Genomic DNA, 17,667 nt, shown 5'->3' with positions numbered 1-17,667 from the left:
TCGATTTTACCTGTGGGTTCATAGACAAGCATTATAATTACTCCGAAAAGATCGTATAGCGTCTGATGCTTTGATTCTTATGCTTCATACTACAGTTAAGGCCAGTGGGAACCATTAAATTATTTGGCAAGAGTTGAAAATTTCACGGCGACTAAACGCCATCAGATCTTCCTAGAGAACAAGCTGTGCCAGTTGTGGAAGAACGAGTTTTACCACAAACCCCAAAGTATCGCGCCGATACCATGTTTTAGTTTTTAGCGTATAAAATATGTTATTGAAAGTTGTTAAGTTGTTTTGTGGATAAAACCATGATTTTATCCAATTATTGAGAATAAATTATAAATATTACGAAGACAGGTCCCTGTCATTTATGTTGTACTTCATCAGTCATCTGAAATGAAGAATAACATTTGAGAGTATACGACAAATCATATTTCAGAGTGAGTGGAATGGGGATTAGTAGTTCATCTCTAACCCCCGGCCCTTACGAGTACCAACTTCCGTTTCCTCATGGGATCTAAAGACCACAAAATGTCCTTGTAGGTTAGAAATAGAAAGCTTACACGAACGCTTTAACCCCTCGTGAGAGGGACGGCGAAGTGTGGATTGGTGAAGAGGCAAGGAAAGTGATTATTGGTGTTGACATTTCGAGATTGGAAAATCCGAATGGAGCTGATACGCGGGTGTTACGGCATGGGTTATGTGCACAGACAGACAAATGAGACTGGTCCTATAAGATGACGTCAAAATCCTTCTACTGAAATTTCCTGCTCTTTCCTAAATGTCACGAAGGTATTAAGAAATTGGATCTGGAATGTATCTGACTTCCTTCACTCAATGACAAAACCACAGATATAGAATTAAATTTATGAAATAGTAACATAGAACGTGCTATTTCTAACTTCTAGCTGTATTCTAAGGGATGTTGCACCTTCTAGTTTGGTAAAATTGCCTCCATCATCACGGCGGTCGCCCTGGACGGTGCAGCATCCCAAGAAATAATCATCTCTTTGTAACTTGATATTCTTTTTAGAGATGCTTCGATGTTTATTGTTGAATACTTACGTAGAATTTGCGCTTTGAGAGTATTTTGTCAGTCACTAAAATATAAATTATAAACTACTTCTATAGTAGAGAGTCTAATTTGAAAAGCTTATAGTTAGCTAGCAGATCAACAAATCATCATCGCTGTGTTTATAAAACCCCCAAATATTTTGCTGTAACCAGTCACGAGTTGAATCCAGCCCATACGCTCATGTGTTTTTTGTAAGATTAATTTTAACATTAGCCCTTCGCTTACGCTAAGTTTCTAACATTGTTAGGTGAACATTTGTTTACGATTATGAAGCTTCTCATTATGTAATCATTCCCATCTCTTTTCTTTCAGGATGTATAACAAATAAATCGTTTGGATGTCAAGAGAAATACATTTGGGTCAAAATAAGAAGATACATGACAACCACAATGACGCCATTTTTTCTTGTTGAATGGCGTGGAATAAAATCAGCAGACGAAACGTGAATTTATATGCAGGCGCCATATTGATTTTGACTTCAAAATCTGAAGCATAGACGTAACTATAAATCTAACAAAGCCTAATGTTTGGGATTAAATTTCGGTCGTGGATGGAAACGCACATCGTGCGACCGAGGAAGAAACAACAACAGCAGCGCTGCAAAGAGGCAAGTGGCAGCAAAGGGAAGCAGAGCAGCAAAGTCGTACCGGAAAGACCTTTGTTGGACTCCGCGGGGAATTCCCCTACGAGCCCCCTTACAGCTAAAAAAGATGAGCCTCAGAAAAACCAGCACGTAAGTTAATTCGATGTGGCTTTATGGAAGTGCAGGGTGTGTTAAATTCAGGTCCTGAAGGAAGGCCGAAAGACCTGTCAATCAGCAGGGACTCCAAGTGCGGGTCATGTCAAGTGGAGTGAATCTGAGACTGATCTTGACACGTGACAGGAGGCGGCTTATCGTCCTTCCTTCTGTCAAACGTCACTTCCGTATCGACGTCTCTTTCTTCTGCAGTTATTTTTTCTTAATCTCCTTCTAGCGTTCTTTTTCCCCTCTCTGATAACTAAAGGTTTTGCCGGTGGTGTACCATTCAGTATTGTTTTTTTTTTTAAATAAATCTGTCGTTTCATTTCAGGGGCTGGCTGTGCCCCCGTCTTCAGGTGATAATATGTATTCTTTTTATCCCTTTAAAGACCAAACCAAGAATAATGAATTAAAAATGGCTAGTTTTACTAAAATTTGTCGACTCATTTCAATTTTGGTTGAACTCTGACAATAAAGACGATAAGTTAACGTGAAGACCTGCATGAATTCTGGCGCACGGTAAAGACTGAGTTGAAAAAATCTACCTCGGAAATTTTCAGCAAGCCGCATAACCACGTGTGGGAATCCTCCATGATGACGACATCCTCTAGTTACGCATAGTTTATTTATCACTGGTTCCATTTACAAAAGATAAAGGCAAGATTCTGGAAAACGCATTAAAATTATGTGTATTTTCTAAATTGTTTTTCCTGCTTTCTTCCATCATTTGTTTCTCTTTGTTCCTTTTCTTGTATTTGTTTGATTGCTTATTTTTTCTTTCATTCGTTAATTTCAATTCCCTCGCCATGTTTAACCTCTGCATTTAGAATTAAGAACAACTCTCATTTCAAAAGCCTACAGTACGATAATCGGGGCGTGATGCTGACCACTCACCCCCATCTAGTGCCGAGGTCAAGGAAGAGAGGAGCTATACCTTCACTCCCCCCAAGCGCCTACATGGCGTATAGTGGGACAAACTTTACTTTTACAGTACTATATTACATGTTGGAGGGACGGTCTCAGAACTGGAGACCATGGGCTTGTTTTGGGGACAGCTGGAGTTCTATCTTACTCGTATTCTCAGAAGTCTACAGCTCAGCGAAGTACATGACTACAAGAGTAGTAGAGGTCCTAAGACTCCCACGGAGATCATTTGGTCCGCTGAGCAATGGACAGCTCTTTCGGTCGAATCCTCAACTAATCCAAAATTTAAAGCTCTCTAAAGCTGGGAACACGGTCAAATGGGATTAGCCCCAGTCTCTTTTCTCAGATCGTAACATAAATTTAGGTTAAGTGATTGGTATGAAGGCTGAGATTACCCGCCCTGTCGCTTAGTCTGTGCAGGAAGTGACAGTGCGCAGACCCATGTCCTGACAGTGTATTCAACGGCGATGAAAGTCACAGAGTAACAAAGCGCCGGTGTAGAAGAGAATGTAGCACCCTTGACTGTTGTATCGATACTTTACGCTGTACCTCTGACTGGTATTGTAAAAATTACAATGCTTATGTGCGTTGATTCGTTTATATGAAAATCTACACAGGTTGATTTGAAATATTTGTGAAGTTGGAGTTGATTTCTTCCGATGAAACAAAAATTAGATTCGCCTTAGTTTTAGTAGACACCCGGTATCAGGTGAAATCGATAGTTGTAACACGAGACAGGACAGGAACTTATTCCTATATCATGCATACATTTATTGTTCTTCTGTGTAAATAACTTATAGGTATAATAATATACTGGGAGAGAATAAATGTGTAATCCATGCCTTGATACAAAAACAATGGGCAACCGCATTTGGACATATTCCTAGGCATTTTTTCTTATAAAACTTCTTATATTGTGTAATATTCCGCGCATTATTCCCGTTTCTGAAATTTATAACTTTAAAGGGACAAGAAGTACATTCCGACGAGATACATTCATTTGTTATTGTGCGACTAAGAGGAGATGACTTTTTTAGATAAATGCTGGCTTCTCTCCGAGAAGATCCGGGTTCATTCCCGGGTTACTTCGACTGAAGCAGGTTTTTCTCCTGGTTCTTGTATTTTCCCCTGGTAATTATCATTTCACCAGCAGCTTATCATAACCTCGGCCCTAAGTTAAAGGCTTCATCTCTGACCCGGCACTCGACTGGTCTCCGAGTAAGGGTACTTTCCTTTTTTATGAAACTCTCGGAGACGACTACTAGCTGTTGCGAGGACGGAAGGGATTGTGAGTAATGCTTGTCGCGCTTTCATTGTAGTGGAAATTTATAACAGGAGGCATATGCAAGAAAAAATATCTGACTTTGTAGTGCGAATATCTTTGCAACAGCAGATTTGTATCTTCAGTTGAACGCTAGATAGCCAAGAACGTGTCAGGAAAGTGTTTACTCCTTCTGGAGTACAGTTCTATCAACAAAAAAAAAAAAAAAAAAAAAAAAAAAAAAAAAAAAAAAAAAAATCAAGAAAATTCGTAAATTGAGTAAATTTATCTGTCACAGATATTTCGCTCTCTTCTTGTTCTCAGCCTGAGTCTGGCTACTGGCTGGACGACTTGACGTGATTTCGGTGGCCTTCTCACTACCTCGTTCATACACACTGTTTTAGGCGTTGGGGCATTTTGTTTTGACATTATCTATTGTCTGAAATAACGTTCGAACAAAATGTCATAATAATACACACATTTTACAAAAGTTTAGAAAAACTTTGCGGCAACTGTTTCCTTTAGTGTTGTAGGCTATACTAGAATACGTAGAGATTTCACTTCACATCACATCTGTGCTTGAAGGTTGTGGTATTTAGGCACAGGTAGAACTTTGCCTTATATTTTGCCAGGTGTTACGCTGCGGACTCACGTACCCTGACACCCATCACTGCCCTGCCAGTGGATCTTCTTCGTGCGGAAACGCAATGGAGACGATCGCCTTGCCGCCCCATCACCACCATCACCTCCTCCATCACGGCTACATGGGCAACAACTTATCGTCACCGGAGTCGGCATATTCCACCGGCTACTCGACCGACGGTACCTCGCCAGGGGCTTCGCTCCCGCCGGAGTACTACATCAACATCCGGACCGGCACGCACTATTTCCACTCTGCAGCGACTACTCCGACAGCCCCCTGCAACCCCGTGGCCGTTCCGGCCTACAGACACCTGGCTAACGGCCACGTCAGAGAGGAGGTCTCTAGAGACCTGAGGAACGGCTGCGTGGTCGAGGTGGAGATTCTGAGCGCTGGGGAAGCGTTCGAAGGGCGTCGATTTAAGCATACATCCACACCTAAGGTAAATAAGAGGTTATATTGGAGATTCTAATAGTCTTCGATGAAGATCCTGTGTTCCAATAGAGGTCTTGTGGTTGGCCTGGCGATTCAGAGTCCTTGTTTAAGGGAGGCGTTTTGAGCATGCTGACTAGTGTACTGTCAGACCACTAAAACTGGAGGAATATAAAATATATTTTGTAAACAGCCACATACAATTATAAATGTTGTTAAAGTACCTTAGGATTGTGATACGAATGTACGGGGTATTTAATAATGTTGCATTCGCGCACGACCTGACTTCTAGACTATAATTCGCTACTGGTCCACGCCTAAGGTGGATAACTTCATTGAATATCCTGTAGTCTAAGTTTAATTATTAACATATGAACCCTCACAGTGTTTCTATGTTTCAACATTCATATGCATTTCGTAAAACTGTATCATTCGAAGGCCACAGTTTTAGTTATTTCCGATCATTTTCCTGCTCACAAGTAACAGCGCCCGAAGCCTACATGTCACAGTGAAGCTCAGTTTGCTGAATGTTGATTTAGCTTCGTTCGTTTGAAGGCCCCTCCTCACTTAATAGCCAGGGTTGAACTTTTGCGATGTTTTAGTCTTGATGAAACTTGATACATAACTTTTACTCGTTTAAGATGTAAGTTCATGTTTGTATTTGTCTTGATAATTATTTATTTACTTGAGACGAAAACGTCTTGAATAAACATTTTATGGAGTCTTTAAATATACGTGTAATTTCTTATGCAGTATTTGCATTAAGATTCGCTGAGTTGCCGGTATAATAACTGTACCTATAAAGTGAGAGCCATGTAAATAGCTGTCAAACTTCCTGGTTTGGCCCTTCCGTGTAGCTCGTGCCACTGGGTTTACGAACCATCGCAGACAGGCGTCGTGCGCCCGCTCTTTCTCGTTAAGAAAGTAAGTAAGACGTCGTAACGTCAGCTGATCTGTGTCCCTGTTCCTGTACAGGCCCTGCCAGCCCCCGAGTCCTCCAGGTCACACCGCCATAGCCACAGGAGGACTGAATCGTGCGATGACAGTCGCCGGTTTTCAGCATCAATCAGGACAAGCTTTGCTCAACTAGACGACGCACCTCCGCCATCAACAGGGCTTGAGACTTCCCTTGACGTCAGTCGCGTCCGCAGCAACGCAACCAGCTCCTCCCTCTGCCCTCAAAGTGTGGCCCAACTAACAGCTTCTCCCCGTCAGCGGAACCGCATCAGAACCAATCCTTGGGTTCCGTCCAGCACGCCTTCAAATTCCTCAGCGATCGGCACAAACAGTTCGACTACCAGCAGTAACAATACCTGCGGGTTTACACCGAGGGCGGTGCAGCCTGGAATGGCCGAATCGTCCACCAACATGAGCTCCTGTTCGTCCGGCGCAGAGTGTAAACGTGCTCTGGCGAGACCAGGAGAGTCCTCCTCTTCCTATGGAAGCGGAAGTGACGTAACGTTACCCAGGAAGCAACCGACGCAGCCACGAATTATGCCCAAAGAGGATGAACGTACTTCAGAGGAGAATGTCAGGAGTCCGTAAGTAGCAGACTTTCTCCTCCTTAACATTTATTCTGTCCATCCAACAGTGAAACTTACTCTTTCTTTCTTGTTCATCATGTATTCCTCTTACTTCGTTAATTCCCTTGTACAAAGAGTCGCTCCAAATATTTAAATTATTATAAATTGCAGTGGGACATACGCCCTGATCCGTAGAATCTAAAATAAGAATAACTCCACTTATGTACCTGGTAATGGGCAAATAATTATATTTTTCTTTCGGCTTTAACACGAACCGTATTTCTAATAATAAAATTTTGTAACCCGAAGTTCAGTTCTCACCCGAGAGAAAATATTAAAATGCCTCCTTATTTTAAAGACCAGTAATGTTCATGGAAATGATCATTGATAATTCTGAAAACCACAAAAAAACCAAAAATAAATTCAGTTGGCAAAATTTAGAGGTAGTGAATATTAAAATTTATGGTATATATATATATATATATATATATATATATATATATATATATATATACGTCTTTGATGTAAATGGTTTAGTAAATGTTTTACATTCTAGTAATTCAATTTAAACCATCGTCTGAGGATTATTAGCGAAATGTTACGGAGGATTTAATTCCTAACAAACATGCTGCCAAAATCGGAACAAATGAAAAGGGGAGAGAGATGTATAAAAACACGAAGAAACAAGAAAGAACACAAAAGTTTTTGTTGGAATAAATTACATCTTGGGAGACTTCGGCGTAAATGGAAAAATAATATTAAAATGTGTTTTAAAGAAGTGAGCCTACTTCTGAAGATGTTAACGTAAATTAACTGGCTTGCTATGGATAGCTGTCACATCTTGCTTAAGGAAGAATCGATATCACGGATAAATCATTTAGTTGGGTAGTCAGTCACACAATAAATTGGCCAGTTAGTTGGTTGCTGAAAGCTAGTCAGTCATTTAATTACTCAATCAGGCAGATGATCTCATTGGGTTGCATATTTTAACGCTAAAACAAACAGCTAATTTAACGCTTTCTCCGTTAGGCGCCACCGCGGATGGTGTCATACACCCCCTGGCGACAGCAATGTATCGGGTGGTGGCGATTCGTCGAGCAAACATCATCGTGGAAGCGTTTGTTCGACCTCTTCGTCATCAAGTTCACACACGGCCACTAACAACACCAGTGACCTCTCCGATGATGACCTGACCTTAAATGAAATGTTGGGGAAATACGACGAAAGTTACGTGTACGAAAAAGAAACGGACATTTTAAGTGACAGTGATCCAACAGACTGTGAAGAAGATTATGGCGAAACGGACTTCGATACGGGGCAAGACGGTGGTGATGAAAGAGATCCCCACGACGACGAGGAGTTGGACTTCATCGATAACGGCTCTTATTTAGAACTAAATCCTTTAGATTTAGATGAGGATGCAGACAAATCTTCAAGTTCTGCGAAAGGACTTGTTAATAAAGGACATTGCACTTATCACATGCCGCATTCCGGAGTGGAGTTTATACGGAAACCAACCATGCGATTTCGTGAATCATTTATGAGGCGTTCAAGCGCTCGCCGCCATGTCAAAGACGAAAACACGAGCGGAAGTCCAGGACCTTCCTTCAGAAGAGCTAGTGTAAGGAAGTTTAACAACGAGGAAGGACTAAACAGAAGAAGTTCGAGAGATGGCAGTAGACTCAGAAGACATCACGAGCCGATGACTGGGCCGACGAGCGCAGTGGCCGGCAGTGCGTGTTTGAGATCTTCCAGCGAGAAAAGGAAATTGCGCTGTTCAATGCGTAGAAATTGCAGCATTAGAGGTGCGACGAGTGAAGCCGTTCCTCTGGCTACGAATAACAACGGAGTCACTTTCAGCTCTAAGGAGAAAATTAGTATTGTTGAAGCTGAAAATTCAGGTGTATATAATTTAAATCGTATATTAATGCAAAAAATGCTGTTTCGGGTTAATGGGAACGGAACTAAAAGTGCTGGGAACACACCTGTTTCCTTAAGAAAGAAAATTGTTAATGACGACGCTGCAGAAACCAGGAAGAATATTCTGTCACCCTCGAGAATCAGGCCTTATGTTGAGGCTAACAGAATTCGTTTAGCTGCAAATAAGAGCGGTAACAATAGTGACTTACAAATGTCTCCCAATATGGCGGACACCTTGATGAAGAAACGCTCTAATTCCATTAGCTGTGGCGCCAGAAGTGATGAATTTCAGAGGTCAATACCAACTTCTACATATTTAACGACATTCTCTTCAGAGTTGGCTCTGATAGAGGCTGACAGAGAAGCCGATCGTAAATACAAAGAACTTATTTTGGAAGCAGAGCATATTTTGGTTAGTATAAAGAGCAATTCTGAAAAATGTATGAATTTGTATGTACCAACACCACCAGTGCGTACGTGTAAGGGACGAATTGATAATTCCATAAACGAGAATGTAAATAAAATTACAGAAACTGACGAACAAAATGTTCCAGGAGAGTCTGGTGATAATGAAAATAACATAGCCATAAAACGAGAAGTGATTAACACTGCATCTAATTACCCAAAACGGATTGTCGGTGAAAATAGGGGTAGAGTGAGAAATCGAAGTACCTCTCCTTCTCGTACGTGTAATGAGGGGACGATACCGCGAGAGTTTGGAAGGAGAGGACGAAGCAACGCTCCAGAAGGTTTGGTCCACGCCTCAAGCTCGTCTTCGACTGATACAGATGGCTCAGTCACCCCTAAGCGGTCTCCGAAGAAGTCTCCCATTCACCAGCGTCCTCCACTGGTCACCTTCAGATCTATTGACTTAGGGCATGAGTTCGGCGGTGCTGGGTACTGTCCCCAGAGCGAACCCGTCAAGAGGAAGGTGTATACATGCAGTGCTACCTTTGACCGTCTCCAGAAGTCTCTGGAGAAGAGTCAACATCAGGCGTCACTTCGCATCAAAGCAGAAATGGAAAGTAAGGACAGTGATAAAGGTAAGATTCTCTTTTATGTTCCTCGTTCCTCTTATTTTCTTATATTCACCGATTAAATGTAGAAATGTGAGTGAAGTTTGTTTGTGCCATGCGAGAGTATTAGGCGAAAGGTTTGTTATTATTATCCGATTATTATTATTTTAAATGTTTAAACGCGAATATTCGATAATATAAGGTGTTTTTCATTGGTAGACGCCAATATGTTACGCAGTTTCAATATATAGGCCCTCCTGGTTATTGTATTACCAAAGTGCCGGTAAATTATTGCGTGTTGTTAGTCCTTTATTTACAAATGTCAGTCGTATGCCATGATGAGATTTTAAGAAAACTAACTATTACCGCTGCATCGAAACAGAACTTCGTTTTACTAAATGCTGTATCTGGTTAGCTTGTAATTTATTTTATGCTGATTAAAGTTATGTTTGAGTTTCTTGTGAAATGGAAAGATAAGTAGACTGATAAAGAACAAGATTAAATTGATCCAACCCATTGCCAGTGCCATATTAAATTTAAATTCGTTCTGTCGTTTGATGCACGGAACGCGCAAAGGAACAAATATTATTTCTCCAGTTTGGGTTCATTAGAACCGAATTATCTTAGTATGGTGATTTACCACGGACTGGACGACCGGAGTTCGATTCCCGACAGGATTTTTCTTCTAGTCTCTGCGTCCAGATAGGCTCTGGAGCCCACCCAGCCTCCTGTCCAATGGTTACCGTGGTCCTTTCCCGGGGGTAAAGCGTGGTCTGGCTTCACGCTGACCACCCACCCCTAAGACTGAGAAAGAGCGACACCTACAGCCATACTTTTGACTTTTTGTTCACTTTTAGCGCAATCTGTGATAACAAAAACAACATACCCCCTGACGGTAGACTGCACGCGTTTCTCAAACGCAGAAGAAGTTGCCGTATCGGCACGGCGAGCGTTAATCTTCGACTATTAATGAAGCTGTTTCAACTGCGGTAGTAAAATATTATCATATTAGATGGGAAGATTGTGATGAATTGTTATTAGTTAAGGGTTTGGAAGGAAGCAGTCGTGGTTGATTTAGTATGCATCTTACTGAAGTTACTGACACATTTACCTAACCATCAAAACACCGTTAGGATATTCGTTAAGCCATCTGAGACTCGAACGAGGTACCGTTTGAATACAAATCTAGAGCGTCATAACTGTACCGATCTGCACACTGGGAGACTGCGTGTTTTTAGGATCAGCTCACATAATGTAATCACAATTAGTACTAAATAAATTACTTGGAAGTGTTTGTCAGATATCTACCCAGTATAAGAATACTGTAGGCTTTCAAATTGATGCAGTTAATTAAACGAAGTGGTATGGATTTTAAACTGTTTCCCTGTTACAGAATGTGATTATTTGCTCATTATTATTTCACAGATTAATTAGGTCCATAAGCTATGATTATAATGTTGGATGCAAAGGCGATTGTGTACTCATCCCTATACATAAATCTCGTGTTTAATTACGATGTCAGATGTAAATGTACATTTTAAGCGTAAATGAGACTACTAGGCTCAGTATTGCAGTTAATCACCACCGTTAATTTCGAGGATTTAACCTCTAACGCTACACAAGATTCAGAACTGATGAATTTATTGTCCGTTGGTTATGTCTGTGATGTTGGTTTGAGTACCAAGTTTTGGCAGAAACTTGAGTGCGTAATTGAACCAATCTTAAAAATGTCCTTTTTCATCTAAGAATGAAGGATTTTACCTTAAACATATTCTGCACTGGAAACAAATTCCCATGTTTCTGTTCATATTGGGTTTCTAACATTCTTACTCGTATGTAATATTTCTGTCTTCTGGGTTGTTGCGCCGTGTAGTATGGTAGATGTTTACCGACGTTTCAGAGGTCATGCTGCCTCCGTCATGCTTTGTTAAACTAAAAACGTGTATATCATATCGCCTGTCTGTTACAGATGCCATGGCGATATCAGTGAGCTTTACTTCCATCACTTTTGCATGACTTAAGAGTCTTTATTGAAAAGTGAAATGGCAGTCACTTTAAAACAGTCATGACAGCAGCTAGTCATTATCTCTTTATTGTAGAATTAAATGGATTTTTGTTTAGGCATTCTTAAATCAGGTTTAGTCACAACAGTGTTGTCTTTATTAATCCAGTCTAATTCTATTTAATTTTAACCATTATTAAATATTTTATTATAAGTTGTGTGACTTTTTGATCAGTCTGTACTTGATAAAAATACATTTTTGCCAGAAAATATTCAAGATGTAATAAAATAAATAAAAAGTATTATGCAAATGGCAAAGAATAACTGTTATCCAAGAATAGTAAAATGAGAGAGAAAATCAGTCAGTTGATAAAACGTCATTAAAGTAACTGAAGAATGAATCAGGTACATCTTAGTCTGGTGTTTAGTTTTCAGCTAAATTTGTCATATTGAGAGCGGGAAATGTTGGTGTCAATCTGAATTTTAGGTGCGTCTGAAGGAGACAGTCTCAGAGAGAAACTGGAGAGGTTACGGCGAGAACGCTTGGAAGTGGAGGCCAAGGTTCGAGAAGCTCAGGAAGAAGAACGGCAGCGGTTGGATGATAAAGCACAGTGTCAGCGTCAGCTGTCTCTGTTCCGGCGTCAAATGCTGGTCCATACCATTGAGGGCCTCAAGAGGAGCTTAGAAGATCAGTCCGCTAAATTGCAGGAAACCTACAGCCAGCAGGAACAGCAACAATCCTCAGACGACAGTTTGTGTCGAAGACATTCCACGAGTAGTTCAAACAGTAACAAGGGTCAGAAATGCAGCCAAGATGTGATAGAGTAAGGTCACAGTGTCTGGACTGAGGATTCTTCTGAGCACTGCCTTCATTTTAATTTCTTGCAATTAATACAGAAAGTTTATGACATGTTTTGCCTTTCCATATCTTCCTTATCCTTCCTACATGTTCAGATCTGATAAAATACTCATATTTGTTATTTAAGCTAAGTTTATGTTTTCATTTCGAGACTTGTGTGTATGTGGGAAGATGTTAATAAAATGGGTTTTATCCAAATATACATACTTAATTGCCCCAAATTTTGAGTTGGAATAACATGGAATATTTATTGAGGTCATTTCAATTAGACAAAGACATTCATCTTTACAAATATGTGTTATTAGCCAATAATTCACAGAAAACAGTCGGCTTACCTCTACAGTTCAGATGAAATTTAATCGAGGAAATTTAAAATTGTAATGATCCCAGTCAAAACTTTAAATACATGTTCACTAAAGGAACCTAGTTATTCTTGGTACGAAACAAATACATACTTCCGATAGCTCGTCAAATGCATGTGTATATTCAACAATTCTTTGATGCTCATTCTTCAAGACCTGTTAGTATAGATGCGAAATTAGTTGAAGGGTTACAGGGTAGGAAAGTCATCTATTGCATAGATTAGTTCATGTTGTAGGTTCCCCCCCCATTTAGCTATTCCAGAAATTATCTCCATATTGTCTTCTTGAAACCATATTGTTCAAATTTAAACAAATATTATGAGCAGAAGTTTCATGCACCTTAATTTATATAGCTGATAGAAATATTAACAGATTCAGAAATTTGATGTTAGTAGAACATTATAGCGTAGATAAACAAGAAGCAAAATGTTGTCAGAACACCAGTGTTTACTTCTCTGCTCTAGTGTTGATAAAGATTTAATGTCGTGCAGTAATTTATTATTACCTTTGTATATTATAAATACTGGAAACCAAATCTAGAAATCAGTTTTACTTTTCCAAGATACATGTAAACTTGTGTGGTGACATCAATTACGAAACACGGTAGAGCGTTCATGATTCCACAAGCAAGAAAGAATCACTGCAGCTCACACAGTTGGTGCTGCAAGTAGAAGTAACAAGGGATTCAAAAGAATATCATAGTATCTGTATTAAGCATTATTTTAATGTACGCTACACACGTTGCAATCAGAACCACAGCAACAAACTTCTGAAACTCAGCAATGAGTAACATTTTTGTAGAAACAAATTCATGGATGCCTCGTAGTGACATAATGTAGAATATAAATAGGACATTGCATTTCGAAGTATTTTAAAACGTGATGTATCATTAAATTATTCTTTATACATAAAACTGTGCCAGTTTTTGTGGTTGATATATGAGTATGTATTTTATGTGTTGTACTGAGATAACATCTGTTCTAATGATATTGGTATGTCTTGCTAATATTTACATTGATAGCTTTTCTATCTGAACACTAAGGATAGGATCTGTACATCAGTTCATGGAGATAACAGTTTTGAACTGAACTAAATGGTTTATTCAGTACTATGTTGTTACACTCAATGTAAAACAGACAATTTAAACATGTGTGAAATGATATGGGACAGATGATGTATATAATTCATAAAATAAGCCCATTCACAATTGATGATTTACAATGCATTGTGTTGATTATGTGAGGAAAATACCTTGCAATTAGTGTTCATAAATAACTGTTGTATTGTTGGAATATAAAAAAGCTAGTCTTCAATTTTAACAACATACTCAAGTTGTTGAACTGTGTCTGACCTTTAATACTCTGCTGAAAGAACACAATTCGTCCCAAAGGAAGTGTTTGTATATTTGTGTGTCCTGGAAGTATGAATGAGCCTGTGAAATTAGTTTTTGATTTGTTTTCTTTATTTGTTGTTTAATGCTGTTGTTTTCGTGAATGTGCAGACCTAAGGTATACAGAACAGACGTAATTAACAGTGACATGTATTGCACCTTTTGTTTTACCACAATTTGTTTTTAACAATATTATTTCTTGAACAGTGATGATTCAGGTGTTTCAAAATCAGCTTTGTGATGGGCACTGCCACCATCTTGAAAATAGACTGAAAATTTACCTCTCTCTCTCTTATTTTATGTATCTTGTATCTACACAGCTAAAAATGGATGTACTTCTTCATTTAGATCAGGGATGGTGAGCCACTGACACTGGATGAGCATTATCTGGCATCAGTCATTATAGGTATTGTCAGTATTATCTGGAACCACCTGATAACTTCAGTGGTTCATGAAGCTATACTTTCTTTTACTCAAGATACACTTTTTCTGTTACTTTGTATATTCACCCCAAAAAAGTAGTTTCCCTAGAGAAAGATGGTTACAAAAAATATGATGATGTCATTACTATTTGCATCCAAGGAACAGGTAAAATCAAATTGAAAACTTTTTCACAGAGTGAGTAGCCACTCTCAGATCAATCACACACAATACAAAATATGAAGACATCTGAAAGTGGATAGCATAAGATACCTCATTGAAGTTCACCATGTACGTAATGGAGATGTGAGGATGGTTGGCACTACTTCTTATCAGTAGATAATGTTTGATACAATTTTAACACCAAGCAGCATGAGATTTGTCATCCCTGATTTACGTAATACTAATAGCATCAGTCTTATCCTTTATAGTTCAAATATATGAGTTCACATATGATTCAGTATGTATGATTTCACAAGTGTTCTTAGTTCATCACATGGTTTATGAGTATAGTTTATTAAGGGAAACAAGAAAGTTGAAGTTAAGAAACAAAGGATGAAGGAAGTGAATTGACAAACATTTTTGTACAAACAATGGATGGTTACTTAAAGATTTCATATTGTTGTCAGCTGCTAAATTGAAAGCAAGTATATTTTCAACATCTCATTAAAATACTGGAAAATGCCATTTTAAATCATAAAACATAATTTCAGAATACAATATTAATAATAAATTCAAATTAAGTCTAAGGTATGAACCATTGAAAACATGTTGTCCATTACATTCATCTATGGAGTTACAAAGGAGATAACAGTCTTCGGATCCTTACAAAATCTTAGATCTTGCTCACATCATGGAATGGCTCGCAAAAGAATTATGTTAGTGATCCTTTTTTATTTCCATAATGTTCAACATATTTAAACAGTGATTTTGCTAGTATTTGAATGAACTGGAATCTCTCTCATTTGTAAATTTTGAATGAATCAAGAGTGATAGAATACAATTTAGTGTATAGAAATTTAAATCCTTGAAAGTACTTAGTAGATTAAGTAAATCAAATATTATAATACAGATTCTTAGATGAAACAGTCTTTGAATTATTGGCAGTATTACAATTACATTTCATAATTTCCATCCCTAAGAGTCACTTTGTTTTTTATCTGAGTTAGATTCCAACATTCCTATGATCTGGATGTTACCTTCTGTTGTGATAAATTCTCAACAGTGAATACAAATTATGACTATAAGAAAAAGGCAAATAATTAAAAAAATATTGTTTTGAACCATGTGCAACTTCTGTTTAGACAATTCATATCCTGTTCTGTGATATATAAATGCAAAATTAGAAAATTTGAATTTCATATAAAAAGATGGCTTTGTTTTCTTTTACGGTCGCATGAATTAGGAACAATAATGTTTAATGGCTTTATTTCAGCAATACACTTTGATTTTAAACTGCCAAAACTAGGCCTAAAATTAAACTATATTATTAAATATATAATTTATGTCCCCAAACTTTGTCATTTTAAAATATAGGTCAGTGAAATGTATTACATGTTATACAATGTAAAATTTAGTCTGAACAGATATGTTTAGAAACATGATACAGTAATTAAAATTCTTGAACAAAATATTAGTGAATTTAACAGAAAACAAATAGAAAGTCACAGTAATATTGTAGTTAATAGTGACACTATAGAGATTGAAAACTGCAAGTTCAATGCACAAGATTAAAAGTCACTGCCTGTGTAATGCAGAGAATGAAGTGATCAGTAATGTACATTTCCAAACTCATTTAAGTTATCTAGGTCCATATGAACAGATGCAGATAGCATGTTAATTTCAACAACATGAGTTTAAAGATGGGTGTCTATAGCCATCTTCATACTCACTGCTGTGAGAACTTCAGATCCAACATGAGAGTAGATATAAAGTAATTAAGAAGTTATGGATGGTATCATAATAGTAACATATCTTAGACACTTCTGCAAACTATTAAAATGTGTTTAAGAACACAGAGTACCAACAGTATCAATCTTACTGAATAGAAGATACCTAAATTTTAATATTTTACAAGAGATAATATATTATGACGTATAACAAACAATAGCTGTATGTTTGTCTCCATGAATGTTATATTTTGTAGAGAAATATTTCAATTTATACTCATTTATGCATTAAGTACATTTCATACACAATTTCAGTAAAATTTCTTTCAGTGTATAATTCATGATATTTGAGTGAAAGAAGAGAAACAATAAAAGCAAACTTTCTTCTCCCAAAGAAAAGTAACTTTCACATAATTGTTGATTTATAAATATTTAATATGATGACAAATTATGAAAATCTGAATTTTATGGGAAATGTCTACTGAGTGCACTCAGAATATGAAACATAAATTTCCAGTTACTTCATGGTTCAGTGAGGGCCTTTTAGAAACAATGTAAAATTCACAATTGAATGTGAAACCATGTTAATGGAAACAGACACCAACACATCCTTCATAAACCATGTATTGCGCCTCGCTTTTCTTTATTTGTATTATTTTATGTTTTGAATTCTGTGTGCACATGACTTACATATTTAGAGTACAAGACACACAATGTAGTTCAGTAACAAGAGTCGCATTATTGAATGTAGAATTTATATTGTAAAGTTATGTTGATACTATATTGACTGGCTGTTTAGTGACAATAGAAATATTTGATGTTCTAGTTGTTGCACTACTAGGTTACATACATACATAAGAAGACATAAAGAGAGAGAGGCCACATGCAATACTGAGGAATCAGTGCAAGAAACCTTGCAGAACATACTGAGCAAAATAAAACATTGAAATTTGAACCTTGTAATGTGATATATCCATATACAAGTTTTGGTAAGAGCTTTCTTCTAGAAAGGAGAATGCTGGTATTCATACACAATACATTGTGCAGAACATTTTCAAATTTCTTGACAAAAACAAACTTTAAATTATTAAAAACATTATATTTGTAATAAAGTGGACAACAAAACTGAATATAATAATAAATTAATATACCTTTACAAAAGTTTTATAATGGATTTATACACCTCTTTGAGGAAAGGAGTCCATATGATGTCAC

At 37.8% G+C, this 17,667-nt stretch overlaps 1 protein-coding gene across 5 annotated transcripts in view; it reads left to right on the top strand.

The window, feature by feature from the left end:
• The window catches only part of LOC110827879 (uncharacterized), a 106,279-nt gene extending 88,872 nt beyond the window's left edge, over positions 1-17,407 (top strand). For all 5 annotated transcript variants that reach the window (XM_022059987.2, XM_022059986.2, XM_022059985.2 and 2 more), the window contains 5 exons: positions 1,388-1,808; positions 4,632-5,081; positions 6,047-6,612; positions 7,624-9,557; positions 12,020-17,407. In XM_022059987.2, the coding sequence (XP_021915679.1) occupies positions 1,599-1,808; positions 4,632-5,081; positions 6,047-6,612; positions 7,624-9,557; positions 12,020-12,360 (3,501 nt within the window). In that variant the 5' untranslated portion in view covers positions 1,388-1,598 and the 3' untranslated portion in view covers positions 12,361-17,407. The remainder of the gene's footprint in view (positions 1-1,387; positions 1,809-4,631; positions 5,082-6,046; positions 6,613-7,623; positions 9,558-12,019) is intronic.
• Positions 17,408-17,667: the final 260 nt, after the last annotated feature.

The sequence above is a fragment of the Zootermopsis nevadensis genome, unplaced genomic scaffold (genome assembly GCF_977971745.1).
Source record: "Zootermopsis nevadensis isolate Lab colony 2312 unplaced genomic scaffold, Znev_1.0 Znev_ptg000003l, whole genome shotgun sequence".
Classification (NCBI taxonomy): domain Eukaryota; kingdom Metazoa; phylum Arthropoda; class Insecta; order Blattodea; family Termopsidae; genus Zootermopsis; species Zootermopsis nevadensis.
This window is presented reverse-complemented; position numbering and strand designations above follow the sequence as displayed.